An 18,221-nucleotide genomic window follows, 5' to 3' on the forward strand; every position below is an offset into this window, starting at 1 on the left:
TCTGCCATAGGACAAGTGACGGCCTTGGATCTACAATGAATGGAACAAGTTCAGTGAAGTGGTGTATCTGTTATTCTGAAAGCGGATAAAAGAAATACTAGCCACATTTTGATTCATTGCCTAGGGTGAGATGTAGCACCGTGTAAAACGGAGGTCATGCATTCACTTCAGGTTAAGTACAATTCAAGGAGGCAGGATTCAGAATTGCTGTGGTATGTTTGTGGTGGCTAAATACTTCCAGAGTCCTCTTAAATATAAATAAACGTTAGGGAACAGAATCCCTTGCTGTCGGCTGGAGCAGAGGGGGCAGGAGAAAGCGTTGGGACAGGTGACGGTGATACTTGGCTGATGCTTTTCTTCTGTGCGTCTGTGATGTCCCGCAAGAGCAGGGACTTGGCGGTCCTTCACTCTGACGGATTTTCCCCGCCTGTCTGTGCTCTCAGATGACATCTTCACCTCTCAGCTCCAGGTACCTGCAAATGAGGAAAATACCTACCTCGCAGGACTGATGTGCGGATTAAGGGTGACTCCCGCGTACACTCTTGCTGCACTGACAGCAGGGATCTGTTCTGAGAAATGCGCCATTGAGCTGTTTCTCACTGAGCAAACATCATGGGCTGTTCTTCCATGAGCTAAGTCATCACTCGGTGATCAGATGTTAGGAAACACCGTCGTTCACTTGCTCAGTCATCGACCAAGACTTCATTATACAGTGCATGACTCCATAAAGGACATCATCCAGGCCTGGGGTTGGGGGCCAGTTTCCTGTCTGCTTCCTCTGTCCACTGGGAGCAGAATGGGCCATTTGGGTGTCAACATGGTGCCACCATGGTACCACCATGCTCTGTGGCTGCTGCCGTAGAAACAATCTTTCATCTCTCTTTAACTTTTTCGCTGCCCTTAGTCTTACTGTACTCAGCAGCTGAGAAAGACTCAACACCAGAAATAAATTCTGGTTGGCTCATTTTCAGTTTCAGTAACCATTTCCAGCATTACAATAGAAGTCAGTACAAAAATGGGATCCAGAATACGTTGCTTTTTTAATACCACAGTGCTTTGAGTGGGTATTTTTTTCTGGTGCTAATTTTCATGTATTTCTTCCAAGCATTAATGGTTCACAGAATGCCCCTAAACCATACATTCTCCTGTGCAAATATCTGTAAGTAATTTCCTAAGTTTTTTCAATATGATAATCTTCTACTTAAAAAAAAAAAAGAGGTCATCGTAACGGTACATGCCTGTAATTCCAGCACTCTCCGAGGCTGAGACAGGAGGATGTAGAGTTGGAGCACAGCCTGGGCAACTTAACAGCTTAGTGAGACCCTGTCTCAAAATAAAAAATAATAAGAAAGGGCTGTGAATATGGCTTAGTGTGAAGGCCCTGGATTCAAGCCCCAGTACCAAAGTGGAAGAGGGGAGCAGAGAGAAAGAGAGATTAGTCTATCAGTCAATCAAGGGAGATCAAGATTACAAAGATACATAAACAAGTAAGTTTCAGTACTTTTGGCTAAAAGTCTTTTTTTTGTCTTTTTGAGACAGGGTCTCGCTATGCAGTTCTGACTGGTCTTGAACTCACTTTGTTGCCCAAGCTGGCCTCGAACTTGCAACAATCCTCCTGCCTCAGCCTCCCATGTACTGGAATTATAGGCATGTGCCACCATGTAGAGTTGACCTAGCAAACTCTAGAGAAGCCAAGACACCTGGCTTCTTTGGCTAAAAGTCTTAATTTATACTTTTAATTAATACATATGACTCTGCACCTTTCTAAATATGAGAAAAACCTTATCCTTGATCACGATGACCTAGGGCCCTCAGTCAGGGAACCCGTCATTACATACCCAATACAGCTGACCTGTTCTGAAACAGGCCTTTAATAATCACTTCAGTGATAGGAACACAGGGGCTGTGGGCACAAATCATCAGTTCTTTATGTTGCTGGGTAATCATCTCTACTCAGAGATTGCTCACTCAACCAGTGCTCTGGTGCAGTTTATCATTTATCAGCAAATTGCTTTCACTTTCAGAAATTGAAACTACTTGCATTGGAAGTGATACACAGATGAAAACCTGAGTAAATGCTACTTTTCCATTTATATTGCTGTTCCCTGTAATTATAGTTCTGGCTTGAATGAGGCGCTTTGCTAATGCACGCTAATGCTTCCTTTTGCTGATCATCTAGATGCATATGTTTATATTCTCTGTTTTGTTAACTTTTCCAGGGATGCCATAGCAAAGTTTCTCATCATGTGTACCTTAGAGCACCAGAAATGTGTTCTTTCACCTTTCTGGAAGCCAAAAATCTGAAGTCAAGGTGTTAGCAGGGTTGGTTTCTTCCAAGGGCTGTAAGGAGAGTCTGGTCCATGCCCAGCTCCTGGCTGTTTTGTTGGAATGCTTTAGCTTGTAGATAGATGTCTGTTGTCATTTTATGTCTCCTTATATAGCATTCAGATTTCTCTTTTGCGCAAAGACATCAGTCATAGCAGAGTGGGGTCCACTCAGCCCCGAGTATGAGCTCTGCATTTTTTTTTTTTGGTACCAGGAATCAAACTCAGGACCTTGAGCTTGTCAGGCAGGTGCTTGTGCCACTGAGCTATATCTCCAGCCCAAGCTCTGCATTTTAACTCATAACATCTGCAACCGTGAGATTTCCAAATAAGGCCACATTGTGAGGTCCTGGGGATGAGGACATCAACCTGTGAATTTGGGAGGATGGGGAGGGAGGACTCAATTCAGCCCACAAGAGTTTGTTCATATTGTTTGTCATGTAATATGGATCAATCACTTTTATAACTCTGTCCTGTTTCATATAGTGGGGTTTTGCTTTCACAGAAGTAGAGGAAAAGTGAACATGAAGGTTGGTCTTGAATACTCTTCCAAGCCAGGCATGGTTGCACGTGCCTATAATCTCCGCATTCTGGGAGGGTGAGGCAGGAGGATTTACAAGTTTGAGTCCATCTCAGGCAAATTAGCAAGAATGTACCTCAGAAAGTTGTGGGGAGGCTGTAGCTTTGTGCAAGGGCCCTGGGTTCTGTCAACTGAATACTCTCTAAAAGAGCATCTTCAGAAATGAAGGTTAGAGTCCTGGGAGAAAATATATAGCTCCTGCTGGAAATATCTACTGCAGATGTCGCTCTCTCTTTTTTAATCAATCCTGTCCTTAAATATTCACCCAGGTAATCGTTTCTCGGCCTTTTGGCTAAGATCAAGTGTATTCACCCAGGTACAGCCTGTATTTGGAAGTTAGGTTTAGGGTTTATTTTCCTATTCCACAGCCTTTCATAGTGGTTCGTGTTTATTACAAACGTGGAGTAATGAGGGCAGCCAGCCTGTGACAGCCTCAGAACATCCTCAGATCTGGATCTCATTTTGTTTTCAGAATAGCCTTTTGCTAGGTGATTAGTGAAATATAAAGACTCTCACCTTCACTTACTACCGGGAAAAAGTGTGAGACAGCCAAAGTCAGGAAAGAACAGAAAAGCTCCCAGCCCCATCTCCTACCTGTTAACATTTGGGTTTTGTTTTTTCTTTTTCCTAATAATATCTATATAGGTAATTTAACTATTCTGTTCTTTGGTCTTTTTTTCATCCTTTGGGAACACTGTATTGTAATGAGTGATATTTTGCTTTGCTGGTGATTATTATTTGCTTAGTATGTGAGCATGGTGGTTCTTGAGAATGAGCTCTCACAAGGAATTTGCTTGATTCCAGAAAGACCACCAAATAGGACGTATTTTTTTTTTAAATTGTCCACTGTGGGATAGTCATCCCAGGAAAGGAACAAGTTTCTAGTTAGACTTTGCCGGTTTACCAGAAGACGTTTTTCACCTCTGTACGCTTCCTGCCTCTGTGTTAGAGCCCAGTGCACAGATGGGAACGTCCTGTAATCAGTGCTTATGCATGCTGTGTTTTTAGGCTTTCTTTACAGAAAAATACCTGCAGGAGCACCCTGAGGACCAGGAGAAGGTGGAGCTACTGAAGAGGCTGATAGCATTACAGGTAAGTGGCCAGGGAAGCGTGCAGCTGGCCACAGCTCTCCAGGAGCAGCCGCAGCCCAGGCTCTGAGCTGCTGTCCGGGGCTTCGGTCTACTCGGCCACTTCTCGGTTACTTTCCTTTTTTTCCCCTTTAAATTCTGTGGAACTACAATCTATCTATGCGTGTCTGTTTGACAGAGAGGGTGAGGAATGGCTTTGACTTGAACTGCACAGTGAGAAATGTGTCTTCTTAGAGCTGAGATCAAAACCCGTCAGCTGCTTTCCTGGCCTGTGTGTCCAGCCGAGAGATTTTCTTCCTCACTGTTTCAGTGGATAATGATAGAAAATGCAGCCATCAAATTCAGTCTGGGGCCAAAACCTCTCGGTGTCCATGCACAGAAATGCCCAAGCTTAGGTGGATTTGCCTTCTTCAGCTCTTCCCGGGGTTGGGGCTTTCTTGTATCCTCGGTGTCAAATTCTCTGGCTCATGGAGCAAAGCACCTGAATTCCCAAGCTCTCTGCTGAGAGATGAGTTCTCATTTGAAAGCATTGCCTACCACTTAACCCGTCCACCCCACCTCTGCCCTTCCCCAGCCTCCAAACCTGCACCATCCCTCTTCCTAGACCATACTTCATTCCTTTTGTGCCCTTCCTTCTAGATGCCTCTGCTCACAGAAGGGATCCGGATCCATGGGGAGAAGCTGACGGAGCAGCTCAGGCCCTTACATGACCGGTTGTCTTCGTGCTTCCGGGAACTCAAGGAGAAAGTAGAAAAGCTCTACGGGGTCATCACACTGGTAGGCTTTGTCTAAACAACGCTCTAGCTTTTTCTACTCTCTTCCACACCATTGTTCAGGTTTTCAGATGCCAAGTGAGTCAGAATAGTTTGGGTTAGACATGAAAATACGGGCAGGGAACAGAGCACATGTTCTGCTTTTGATGACCTTGACCTGTCCTTGTGCTAGATAGAGGTTCTCAAAGTGGAATGTCCACCCAGCTAGTGTAGGGCTTGTGAAAACACAGATCGCCAGCCTTTCTCCCCAGAGTTGCTAATCCCACTGATCCGTGTGGGGCCCAAGTTTCTTTCTAACGAGTTTCCGGGTGACCCTGAGGTTACAGGGCTGGCCACAGCCCTGAGAACCACACAACTTGCGGTTGAGGTTTTCTTAATCCCAGGCACTGGCTATTCCTATAGATTAGTTTTTCCAAACCTTTTCTATTTTGGTAAGTTTACAGCCTTCACACCTTTAAAGGGGAAAATAGTTGTAAACTACATTTTGTAACATATACAGCTGGTTCCATGGTTTCTTTGCCAGGCTTAGCACATTTCTGCAGCTGTAATGTACTTTTCCCTGGCTGAGGAGTTTGGTGAGGGATTCACATGCTAACCATTCTCTCTAAAGGAAAAGGAAAAGGTTGTTGTCTTTTGCACACAAGTTCCAGACAGCAGGACTAAACCACTGCATGACTAAACACAGGCATTATCAGTTCCAGGCCACTATTAGCAAGTAAATGGCCCATGGTGTCCTGTTGGGGTAATTCCATTGTCACATTTCTCGTGAAAGTCATCAACAGATTCACCAGGTTTGGCTACAGGTCTACAAGTTTCCTTAGGTCAGTGTGTCATTAAAAAAACAAAACAAAACAAAATAGAAACAGTGTGTGTCTGCACCAGGTCACATGGGCTGAGTCCCAGGCTAGCTAACCCCAAGGGGTCATGTGTTTTTCAGCCGCCCAACTTTCCAGAGAAGAAGCAGAGCAGCACAGGGTCCCTGGTGCTGCCCTACATCATGTCCTCTACCCTCCGGAGGTTGTCCGTCACCTCGGTGACTTCCTCGGTGGCCTCCACCTCTTCCAACTCCTCTGATAATGCTCCTTCCCGGCCAGGATCTGATGGGTAAGCTGGGATCGTTACTCACCTGGAGGTGGGGTGAGGCCATATTGTTTTTGTCTTTGATCTCCAGAGTGAGACTCGACCCATGTGGGCACATAAGTCCTCTGAGGAAACTCACTCAGAGCACACAGGTATTAGCCTCCAGGTCATTTCAATTTTTAAAAACAATTTTACAACTTATTTTATGAATTGGTAACACAGTCACATAGTATGAAATTCCAAGGTGGAAGAAGATATATCATGAAGAATCTCCAGGCACCCAGCCACAAGTAGCACTCTCTGGAGATGGCAGGTGTGATGTGTAGGGGCCAGTGTCTCTCTAGCTGCTTTTTGTAGGGAGCACAGCAATGCCTAAGTGCATATTCTTTCCCAGTCCCCTTCTTTGTGTGTGTGTGTGTGTGTGTGTGTGTGTGTGTGTGTGTGTGTGTGGTACTGGCCGTCAGACCCAGGAGAATTCTACCACTGAGCTACATCCCCACTCTTTTTTTCTTTTTCATTTTGAGGTAAGGTCTCACTAAGCTGCTCAGGCTGACTCTAAACTTGGCAACCCTTCTGCCTCAGCCTGCTAAGAAACTGAGATTACAAACATGGGCCACTATGCCCGGCTGCCTATGTTTTTTAAACATAAAAATAGCATTCTCTTTTCCTTGCTTTTTTGGTGTAATATATCTTGAAAATCACTGCAATTTCAGAACACAAGGAGCCTCCTCTTATGCTTTCTGTAGCTGAGGGAATTTCATATGTCTGCACCATGGTGCGGTCACCAGGGGCCAACTGATGGACGTTTGCTTGATCAATTTCCATCTCTTCCTGTCACTGCAATGTGACAGTGCATATTAAACTCCTTTTCCGTGTTCACTAGTCAGCCTTTCATTTCTGCTGTGAAATACCAGAGGCAACCAGCTTTGTAAAGAAAAGAGGTTCCCTTAGCTCCCGGGTTTGGGATCTAAGTGCAAGAAGCACAGGGCGGGCTCAGATAAAGGCCCGTGTCAGATGGCAGCAGTTCATGTGGAGAAAGGACCACCTAGGAAGGCAGGAAGCAGAGGGACAGGGACGGGCAGGCTCTGTCCTTTCATAGCAACCCTCTCGGGGTTCCCAGGGATCTAAAGGTCTCCCACTGGATCCATCTCCCCCGCCAGGACTACTCTCCTGCAGACAGAGTCCTAATCACTGGGCCCTGGGAACACAGGAGGCCACATCTACACTGGAGCCCAAGTATTTCCAGCTGAGAAACACCAGAAATGAAATGGCCCTACCAAAGATAGATACTTGCACTTTTAAAAATTATTCCTAAGCAGACTTCCCTATGATTAGACCAGCTCCTACTGGCTACCCTCCCCCTTGCCACCATACTGTCTTACCAGTGCTGTTAATTTTGAGGCCAGGGATATAGTTCAGCACCAAAGCGCCTGCCTGGCAAGTGCAAGGTTGTGAGTTTGATTCCTGGTACCAAAAAGAAAAATCACAGTAGTGATTTTGGCCAATCTGATAGGTGAAAAGTATCAGGTTTTTTGTTTCTGTTGTTGTTATTATATAAAATATTTTCTTGTGTAGGTATTTCTGTGTGAAGTTTTCATTTGTTAATAATTACTTGTATTTTATTTACTGTGAACCAAGATCAAATACTTCGTATCTGCTTTTTTGTTGGATTGTGGACCCTTTGTGCTATGAATTTCTCCTTTGTGTTTTGACTTTAATTGTTTTTCCAACTTTTTATTGAGTTGTGCTGATTTTGAATATAGTCACACAAGTCAGTATTTTATTTTTTGACTTCTTAATTTTATGGCATGAAGGACTTCTCCATTCTAAGACAGTAAAAAAGATATTGGTATTTTTCATCAACATTTAGAGTTTTTCTAGCACAATTAAATCTGTCAATTCTTTTCTTTTTTTCTTTTTTGGTACCAGGAATTGAACTCAGGACCTTGCGTTTGCCAGGCAGGCACTTGTGCCACTGAGCTATATCCCCAGCTCCCAAATCTGTCAATTCTTTGGAATTTGTTATAATATTAGTAGTGAGAAATGGAGTCAACTTTTTTCTTTTCCAAATGGTTACCCAATTCTCTTCTTCTAGTGAACAAACTATATTTTTTCATCTGCTAACTGGAAATGTCAGTCCTATCACAGATCACATTTGTGTATTTTGTGTGTGGACTTTTTTTCCCCTATTTTCTTGATGTTCTAGTCCATTCATGTGCTAGTATTATGCAGTTTGAATTACTACAGATTTAAATCATTTTTAATTTTTCATATTCCTTTTGAGGATTTATTTCACTAGTTTTTCTTTTTTCTCCACTTTTGGATTAGCTTATCTGAAATCCTATTATTATTTTTGTTGGGATCATGCTAAGTTTATGAACGAACTTTAGAAAGATTAATGGTTTTTTAATGTTGAAATTTCCTTGCCAAAAGTATGGACTGCCTTCCCATTATGTTCAAATTTAAACATTTAGAAGAGATTATTTTACATTCTTTCTACATAAGGTTACTACTTTCAAATAATTACAAAGTTAATGTATGTTCATATAGAAATCATTTAAAGTACTAGAAACATAAAAGAAAAATGCTTTATACTTTGTCACTCAGGTAACCACTATTAAGATGTAGTTATTAATACAAAAAAAAGTGTATGTGTACTTATCCCAGTGGCAAAGCATTGCGTACGCCATTTTGTGGGCTATTGCTTAATCTAATATAAATGATGAATATTTGTACATCAAGTATTTCAAATGGTGTTGAATATACATCATCAGTCAACTTTTTGCAAATTTTAATTCCATATTATTATATCATATAAATAACCTGCCTGGATGACACCCTACTTGGAAATCAGATGTTTACTATTTCTTTTATATATATATATATATATTTTTTTGTTTTGTTTTGTTTTGTTTTGTTTTTTGGACCAGGAATCGAACTCAGGACATTGCACTTGCCAGGCAGACACTTGTGCTGCTGAGCTATATCCCCAGCCCTATTTCCTGTATTATTTACACATCTTTTTCTGCTAACATAGATATCTCTACCTAGTTCCAGCTATAACCCAGGCATAGTTCAGCACCTTGCTTTTCCTCCTTGTCTTTGCATAAGTGTTTCCCAGATAGGTGTACATCTTTCTGAATACCAGTTTTTATTCATTATTTTATTCATTATTAGGGCAGCATGCCACTGTATTATACAATGTGCCATCATTACTCCTCCTACCAGCCGGGCATGGTGGCACACGCCTGTAATCCCAGCACTCAGGAGGCTGAGGCAGGAGGATCATTGCAAGTTCAAGACCAGCCTGGGCTACAAAGTGAGCTCAAGGCCAGCCTGAACTGCATAGTGAGACCCTGTCTCAAAAAGACAAAAAAAAATGATAATAATAATAATAATAATCCTTCTATTATAAAGTGTATAAGCTGTACCATTATTTCTAAACAATCATAAAAGTTCATTTAAATTTTAATGCAATAATATATTAACACAAAGTATTTTAATAAAAATGATAACAGATGTTTGTACATGGTAGTCATACATTACCTTGGCAGGGGATGGATGTTTTTACAATTCTTGATGTTAAATACCAGTGCCCGTATATAATGCCATATGCAATATGTGACTTTATTATTTTTAATCTTGAGAGTTTCCAGATATTAAGTAATGCCTGCTTCATGTATTTGTTTTCTTTGATTTCTGTCTTTTATTCCTTGCATTTTTCATTCATTGCGTACTACTGCACCTTACGTGAAAAATCTAAGGAGAAAGTGATGGGTAGAGATTATGGAGCTGTGCCCTTCTAATTTGGGAGTGAATTCTCCCTGCTGGGGACTCAGTGTTCTGTGATCTGTGTCCCTTTCCCTGGCTGATAGGTCAGTCCTGGAGCCACTCTTCGAGCGCAGGGCTTCATCGGGTGCCAGAGTTGAAGAGCTGGCCCTCAAAGAGGACAGCGAGACCCGGACGGCCAAGTTCAAGAGGAAAGACTGGAGTCTGAGCAAGTCCCAAGTCATTTCAGAAAAGGCTGCAGACCCTGATCTCATGGTAAAGAAGAAAATCGGTCAAAAGAAACAGAAAGCGCCAGAGGTGCTCAGTGCCGGTGCTCAGGGCAGGCGCGTCACCGAGCGCTCCAGAGCAGGGTCCGCAGGTGGACAGAAGCAGCCTGGCTGCGGCTTGTCGGTAGTGCCGGGTCACAGATGGGGAAGGAAAGCACGTGTGGAGGGTGTCGGGCTGTAACTCAGAGTCAGCACAGGGTCTCACTCCCGCCCCGCGACCTGTCGGACTTGAGGTTCTTGCCACTGTGTTCCGTGAGTCACTCGAAACCTTGTCATTTCTCTTCTTTCATCTTAAAAAAAAAAGTAGTTCTTTTTCTTCCAGAAGCCGCATCAGGTTGTTAAGGGTAGTGAGACCACCTTTCCCTGAGAATCAAGGCGGCTCATTGCTAACCTAAATGATAGCCCAGCTGTGGTCAGAATGAAACCAGCGGCCAGCTGGGGACGAGTCCACGGCACAGCATTCTCAGCGTCTCTGCCATGGTGCCCAGCGTATGCCCAGCCTTAAAAATGGTTCCTGGAATTAACCCGACAGAATGTGGCAAGTGGGGAGGAGGCAGAACGAGTTTCTTAACAGGCGAGGCTGTCCAGAGCATTATTAGGCTCAGCCTTCCTCGTGGAAGAATACATTACTGTGTTTTCCTCCTTGGTGCTAGAGCCCAGCCAGAAAGACACAAAGGCCGAAGAGTCTCCAGCTGGTGGACAGTCGGTTAACACCCTTTCACAGCTCTTCGCCGCCTCAGTCCACTCCCTTGAGCCCACCTCCACTCACTCCGAAAGCGACCAGGACGCTAAGTAAGTTTCATACGCCTGTTACATTCTTTATCTTAAGGGGTGGAATATGTTTATGAATTGGGGCAATTTTCAATCAAGCCAGCCAAAAATAACACAGAACTACTGTAAGGTTGATTCAGTTCAGTGTCCACAGATACAGATGGTTTTGGGAAAGGATCCTTGGGCTGCCAAGATCATTAAGTTTTTCTGAATAGTGGAGCCACCATTTTCTGAATGGTGGCGCATGCCTGTAATCCCAGCACTTGGGAGGCTGAGGCAGGAGGATCGTTGTGAGTTCGAGACCAGCCTGGGCTACAAAGTTAGCTCAAGGCCAGCCTGAACTGCACAGAGAGACCCTGTCTCAAAAAAGACAAAAAAAAAAAAGTTTTTCTAAATAGTGATCCAAAGGTTCTGAATATCCTTTATGCACTTGCAAAGGTATAAATGAGATAGGGTCAGGGCTGGGGATTTAACTCAGCGGCACAGCGCCTGCCTGGCAAGCGCCAGGTCGTGAGTTCGATTTCCGGTACCGGGGGAAAAAAAAAAGAGAGAGAAGTAGAGATAGGGTCAGATTAGAATCATACAGAAAGGGAGTCACTTTTGAACCAGCTAATTACTGAGTAGCTAGACCTGTTTGCGGACAAGAAATAGACTCATTCCACATACTACTTGCAGTCTGGCTTAAGGAACTGGCAATGCCCAACACTTAGGAAAAACTACAAGGTATCTATAGCGCAGATGCATGATGGAAGGATACATCTACCATTGCCAAATGGGAGTAAATACTTAAGCAAGAGTTATACTTAATTAGATAAGGTCTTCTGGAGCACTTGGATGTATCAGATGACAAAGTAATACCCCGAGTTCCAGAAATGTTCTCATCTGCAGCTTAATAGAAAAAAAATCTCTGAACATGGAAGTTTTACTTCAGAATTTCTTGTGAAGCCTTCTAGTGAGCGAAGGTTGCTATCTTTATCACGAGGGTGAGCAACCTGCTTCAATCTGTCTGTGAAATCTGTCTAATATTACTTCAGCAGCTTGATTGACCAGGCTGCTTTAGGTGTTACTGTGACATATTTCTCTGAGATTCATGATAAATCCTTCTGTCTACCTCCATTTGCTTTGTGTCGTTTCCAGGCTCCCCGTCTTTGCAGACAGATGGGCTGGTCGCTTCTGTCCCACCTCCGCCTCCGCCCAAAAGCAAGCCCTACGAGAGCAGCCAGCGGAACTCTGCCGAGGTAGGGAAGTACAGTGGGCAGTGCCGCAGGACTCACTCCTGAGGAGACCACGGTGTGTTCTCCAAGCTGTTGAGAGGACAGGCTTTCCTGCACACTTGTCACTGTCGGGATTCTCGGTTCTTTCCCCAAAGAGACAGGAAGGAGCGATGCAGGCACACTTTCTCATATCACTGCGAGCAGAACAATGCTCTGCCCCTCACACTGGGCAGCTGAGTGAGTCCTCGTTCCCACCGAAGAGTCACTTCTCCTGAGTGAGAGACAGTTGTTCTGGAGTGGGCTCAGATGGTTTCCTTCCTTCATTCAGCAAATATGCTCTGAGTGCCTTCTCTGTATGTGCTGGGTGCCCAAGTGTTGGGGAGTCGGGGGAGAGGGAGGAGAGGAAGAGAGATCAGTTCGAGAGGAACAGGGAGGACTTCTGGGTCACATTTACATCTTCACCTTGCAAAGGTCTGCGTAGATAGAGGCAGATCGATTCAGAGCTAAAGCAGAATGGGGCGGGGGCGCGGGGAGGAGGCACAACTGGGAAGAAAGAGGAGGCTCATTTCTGATTTCCTTTGTCTGCTCCCCAGATCGCTCCCCCGCTGCCTGTCCGCAGAGAAGCCAAAGCCCCGCCCCCACCACCTCCAAAGACCCGGAAGTCTGGCATCCTTTCCTCTGAGCCTGGATCCCAGTGAGAAGTTTGCTCTCACTCCGTAACAACTCCGAGTGCCTTGGACAGCTGCTGCCCGAGACCCGGTCTCCTGGGAGTGCATCCTCAGGACGCGGGGCTCTCTGCCAGCTGCCTTTCCTGACATGGGATGTTTACAAACCCAGCTCAGAACTGGGTTTGTTCTTTTGGAAGCTTCTCTTTCATGAATGTATGGGTCCATGTGCATTGGCTCCAGCCCGTGAGGCGTTTCAGGATTGGCCATGTCCCCTGACTGCCTTCCAGCCTCTGTTGCACCGTCACTGGCATCTGCAGAGGTCCGGACCAGTTCTGTACAGCCCCAGTCACAGACTGCTGGATGGACTTCTTGCTTTGCGTCTGAAATGCTGCCCTTGAGACTTCCTTACTCCTCCCACGCATGCATCCCTACTCCATCCAGCTTGTTGGACGAGACGGATACCAAGTGCACTCTGGGAGCCCACGTGAAACTTTCTCTTTCATGTCTACTGTCTCTTTGGAAGCAAAAACACATTTTTAATGGAGATTGGCTGCTTTCAGGTGTGAATAGCAATTACCACTGAAAAATGATGGGCTCACGTTCGAGCATGCTCCTGATCAAGGCCCGCACTGCCCAGCACTTGCTCCGTCTTGCTACAGATTCTTTGAGGCTCTTTTTGCACAGTTTCTTGTCCTGTTCCTTCCTCTGAGCTCAAGTCCCCGGCTCTACGAGACCTAGGAGTCCACGGCCAACAGCTTTTTGTCCAGATCCCATTTGGATGACCCAGCAGCCGCTGTCTGCAACCTGATTTTACCCTGGAGAATACAGTGCAATATTTCCCATTGATTATTTATTCCTCTTGATCATGGATTTAATTTGATCGCTTGCTAATGGTACTGATGTCCATACTCCTTTCAGAAGAATAAGCGGAATGTTTTGGATGACCAGATATTATATGCTTATCCGTAACTGCCTGAAGTTACAGATGCTTTAAGCTAGAAATATTTTAAAGGTCATGGGAAAAAAAACCTCCATTTCGTAGCTAAGGAAATAGAGGCTACATACAAAAAGTAGGAGTGTGAGCAGATTCGTACTCATCGCTCAGCTTGCTAACTTGGGCTACACCCAGATAATGCATAGCTCCAGAAGACATCTCTGACAACGCCTTGAATGCCAGCCCTAGTTGAAACAACATTGGAAATGCACCTGATACTTTTATAGTACTTAGGTGTTGATGGCAAAGGTCCAAATAAGGGAGGGCCCTCCAGCAGTCTCCCCGACCTTGCCCAGAATCCTGCCCTCCAAGGTCAGGAGAACAGAGAGAGATTTCAGCTGCAAGGCTGTGCGTCTACCTGCCTGCCTGCCTTCCTGGTCCCCCCCACACCTTTGTTAGGAGCTGCACACCTGTTCATGGCAAGGGTGGAAGAAGCAGGAACCTGGGAGCCAGGCCACGGGCATCACTCCTGGAATGTATATGCGTATTCTAGAAGTGGCACGGAAATCTTTATTCTCTGCCCCTGGCCAGGAAAACCTACAGTGTGATATGGGGTGGAGGTGTCGCGCAAAACATAGACTTCAGAATTAAACCTGTTTGGTTTCAAATTCCAGCCATGTCCCATTAACTTTGCAGACGCTTTCCAAGCAGCTTGAGTTCTCTGAGCTTTCCTTCCCTCGCTTTGCAAAATGGGGACAGTCGTGCCTTCCATCCGGTTGCTGTGAGCCCCGATGGGATGGAACATGGGAACGAGGAGCCCTCGTACAGTGGCCCTACCTTTTTCTGCTAGGCCGGAGTGAGATCTGGAACTCTCTAAGGCCATTGTGAATGCTCTTCACAATGAGCATTTTATTCAAGATGATTTGGGATGCAAGCGTGGGTTAGTTATGGACTTACGGTCCTTCTGCAAACATGCTGTCTTTTATATAGTTATTTATAACCAGAGAGAGTGCTAATAGGAATTGAAGAGGATTTTAAGTGAAAGGAATTAAACCCTGCAGAGAAAGATTAAGAAGGCCTCAAGAAGGCCTCAGAAGGTGCCCATCTGCCCATAAGTGACTTCTGAAAAGTCACTTTAACAAGCTGGCCAGAAGGGATTTGTCTTACCCTACTTGTCAGACTGCCGGTGAAATACAAAAATATAAACACGACAAACAGAAATCCCAAGCCTCCCGCCCGTGGTCCCAGCACAGCGTAAGCGAGCAGTCTGCCTTTGAACAGAAGCTGGGAGGTTCAGATCCATGGGTGCCCATCGGTGCCCGGCTACATTCCTTCCATAACAGAATCTCTTTTTCCCTGTGGTTCCCCTTCCATGTTAATGAAAATAATGGCTCTCAACAGCCTGAACATAACAGGTTCCACGTAATGTTTCGGGTACTGGATTACAGAGGACATAGGTTCATTTTATTGGGAAGTTACGCTGTAGGAAAGAGTCATATTTGATTAAAATTCATATACGATGTCGAGGAGCCTGCAAAGAAGTTCCTTATCATCACATTAAATATAGAATAGATGAGAAACAGGAAGAAAAGAGTTTTTATTTTGCTTGCTAAGATCTCTGGAATATTGAGAGACATTGAAGTTATCTCCCAAATTGTCAGAGCCTTTGTGAATGTGGGTTTATGATTGGTTGGTTTGTGGTGGTGTTTATTCTTTTTTCTTTCCCTCTCTCCCTCCGTATGACCTGATGACTTGTCTTTCTTTGGGATATTTTTGCAGTTGTTTCATTCAACATATATGAAGTTATTGGAGGTTAGATGAGAGACATAGCACTAGCCCTTCAGGACATGGCGGGAGACATATTCAATGCAAACAGCCCAGTGTACAGATACTGGTGTACACACTGTGGTGTGCTGTCGGGGCATTAGATGAAAATGAACCCTAAGAGGGGCTAGGGATTTAGCTCAGTGGCAAAGCGCCTGCCTGGAAGGCTCAAGGTCATGAGTTCGATTCCTGGTACTGGAAGAAAAACAAACAAACAAACAAAAAAATGAACCCTAAGAAAGACTGCTGGGCCATGAGCTGCTCCTCACCTCGGCCTTCCCCACTTGACTCCAGAGTCAGCCATTTCCTCCCACAGGGAGATCCACTAACACCATAGCCACACTGCATGTCCATAAGATAAAGCAAGGACTTGAGATAACAACCTGCATTTGCTAGCTCTTCCCCAAATGCAAGGGTCTTTCCCCTCTAGTTGCCTCCAGATTGGGTGTGGCTTATTCTAAAATGGAGGCACAATTTATATAAAGTGCACGTATTTTAGGAGTGCAGATGGGTGGGTCTTCGGACTGCTAGAAGACCGTGGTGGCTTCCACCCACGTGGTGGCTTCCACCCACGTCGCCACCTCTCAGGCACAGACGTGACTTTTTCCAGCACCCCAGAAGGTGCCCACCTGCCCATAACACCACCGTGTGAAAGCATTTAGAAAGTCCTTCCAAATTTGTGCCTTCCTCCCTGACACTTCTCAGGTATCATGAAAAGAGGAGAAAACAGTGCCACCACCAACACGAATTAAGACTATGAAGATTTTGTACCTTTTAACGAGTAAATGCTTGGGTACTCTGGGACCTGTTGCCTCATCCTTGAGGCATGATTTTTTTTAATCCTTTCAGTCCTTGCTGCTTCTACGCAAACAAAAGGAGAAGGTGAGTCAGAAGGAAACTGCACAAAGGCTTTGGTTTGTAAACTGGAATCTCCATTTTTTAAATCCCAGGTTGGTGCTTTGAGCCTCCCATACCTTGATGATTAAGATCAAAAGATTTGTGAATATTATAATAATGAATCTAGCACTTTTTTTTGCAGTATTGACACAAATTACCGTAATTGTCTGCAGCAACCTGTAAACAATGCATTCAGACTACAGCAGTCTTCAGCTTTCACCACCCTGGCCCACCATGTTTAGACTTCCGGTTTAGACACTAATAATCATGCCTGCCTTCTCTGTGTGATTTGGGCAGATCAGAAGTATGACTTCCCTGGAAACTTTCCTTCTGCTATAAGCCTGTGACTTAAATTAGAAAAAGTAGTTTCTTCTCGGGTGGGCTCAGAGTTGCACCATCAATTCTAATCTCTAGAAGGAGCGAGTTTTCCCTCAGGTTAAGGGCTCCCTGCGATTCTTCAGATCCGCCCAAAGCTGTTCTCTCGCCTGTGCTGCTAGGCTCGCCCAGTCAGTCATCTCTTGGGAGTTGCTCATCCAGCCTTTGTCCAAAATGCCCTCGCCATGATTTTCTAACTAGTTGGGTTTCAGACAGGGCCAGTTAGGAAGATACACATTGAAGTGGAAGAGTTTTATTCAGATTTGCTGTTATTTATTTTTTAAATTAAAAAATGGAACTGTATTTTAAAATGTATGATGTGTTTAGTTCGTTATTCCTGTTACATTAGTGAAATGAAATCATGACCCTTAGAATTTTGCCTTACCGATACGTCCCTCAAGACCTGTCCTACCCAGGGTCCCTCTGGCTCATTTCGGTACAGGTCCCGCTGGTTGAAACTTGTACTGTGGGGTCCTGAGCCATCATCTCTGCCTGGAAGTAATAAAACTGCAACGCCTTTGGTTCTTTCCAACGCTTCTATCTGTGCCTTTGGTATCTGAGCTGACAGATTTCTGATACCAGTTTCTTTAACGGATACACTCCATTTCCTTTCTCCTTCACTGTAGCCCAGGCAGAGGTAAAGAAAGATACGAGGAAGTTAGTATCTAATAACTTAATAAAGAGAGGATAGGAGCTAGTCCCAACCTAGGCTGAACATTAGTGTCACCTGGGAAGAGGTCACATCCTAAGTCTATTCTTTTGTAAGTTCAGAGGGGACAGTAATTACCACACAGCATAATTCTTCCACATCCCCTCATTTATTTCAGTGTTGACCAAAGTTGACAAATCACTGCCTTAGAGGAAGTGCAGCTTTGGAAAACTGGTAGTGTAGGTGTGTTTAGTAAAATCCCTGCTGGGATGGGCCAGGTTGGAGAGGGGGAGTGGCTGCCTGCGCTCAGATTAATATCCCTGTAGCCCCGGGCTTCTGTGTAAGTGGGAACGTGTGTGTTTGGACAGTGTCCCAGTGCTTTAAATCATCTGCAAGGTATTACCTTTTAGAAGCCATTGAGCCGGGCGTGGTGGTGCATGCCTATAATCCCAGCACTCGGGAGGCTGAGGCAGGACTATCATTGGGAGTTTGAGACCAGCCTGGGCTACAAAGTGAGCTCAAGGCCAACCTGAACTGTATAGTGAGACCCTGTCTCAAAAAGACCAAAAAAAAAAAAAAAAAAGCCATAATGTTCCACTCTGTGTGCGTAAGAGTCACGCAGACACCTAAACTGAAGGTGATTTGGGCCCTGAATGAATCCATACCATAGACCTGGGGAATCTTTGCGGGTCTAGGATCCCCACTGAGAAATCCTCCTTCAGCTGCTTCGTCTGATCTCATGCAGGGATTCCCAGCTTTTCTCCGAACTCCTCCTAGGATACTACAACTTTTAAAACTCTTGCTAAAATGATGATCTATTTTCAAGCCATTCTTTTTGCTACAGGATCATGTAAAGCCATGTCCACTGAAGAACTTATCTCATGAAATGCATCATTTGATGTGTCTCCCCGTCGTTTATCTTGAAAGGCTGCAGTCTGCTCCCCGACCCCTTCCGGTTACAATGAGGAGTGAATTTAGATTCAGGGAAA

The 18,221-nt window shown here is 44.7% G+C and overlaps 1 protein-coding gene across 4 annotated transcripts in view; it reads left to right on the top strand.

Moving 5' to 3' along the window:
- The window catches only part of Dock5 (dedicator of cytokinesis 5), a 191,603-nt gene extending 174,709 nt beyond the window's left edge, over window positions 1-16,894 (top strand). For all 4 annotated transcript variants that reach the window (XM_013514062.1, XM_005373711.2, XM_013514069.1 and 1 more), the window contains exons 46-52: window positions 3,913-3,996; window positions 4,632-4,769; window positions 5,703-5,869; window positions 9,721-9,889; window positions 10,554-10,692; window positions 11,809-11,909; window positions 12,479-16,894. In XM_013514062.1, coding sequence (XP_013369516.1) covers window positions 3,913-3,996; window positions 4,632-4,769; window positions 5,703-5,869; window positions 9,721-9,889; window positions 10,554-10,692; window positions 11,809-11,909; window positions 12,479-12,583 — 903 coding nt within the window. In that variant the 3' untranslated portion in view covers window positions 12,584-16,894. The remainder of the gene's footprint in view (window positions 1-3,912; window positions 3,997-4,631; window positions 4,770-5,702; window positions 5,870-9,720; window positions 9,890-10,553; window positions 10,693-11,808; window positions 11,910-12,478) is intronic.
- Window positions 16,895-18,221: the final 1,327 nt, after the last annotated feature.

The sequence above is a fragment of the Chinchilla lanigera genome, unplaced genomic scaffold (assembly GCF_000276665.1).
Source record: "Chinchilla lanigera isolate Chin_1 unplaced genomic scaffold, ChiLan1.0 scaffold00002, whole genome shotgun sequence".
Classification (NCBI taxonomy): domain Eukaryota; kingdom Metazoa; phylum Chordata; class Mammalia; order Rodentia; family Chinchillidae; genus Chinchilla; species Chinchilla lanigera.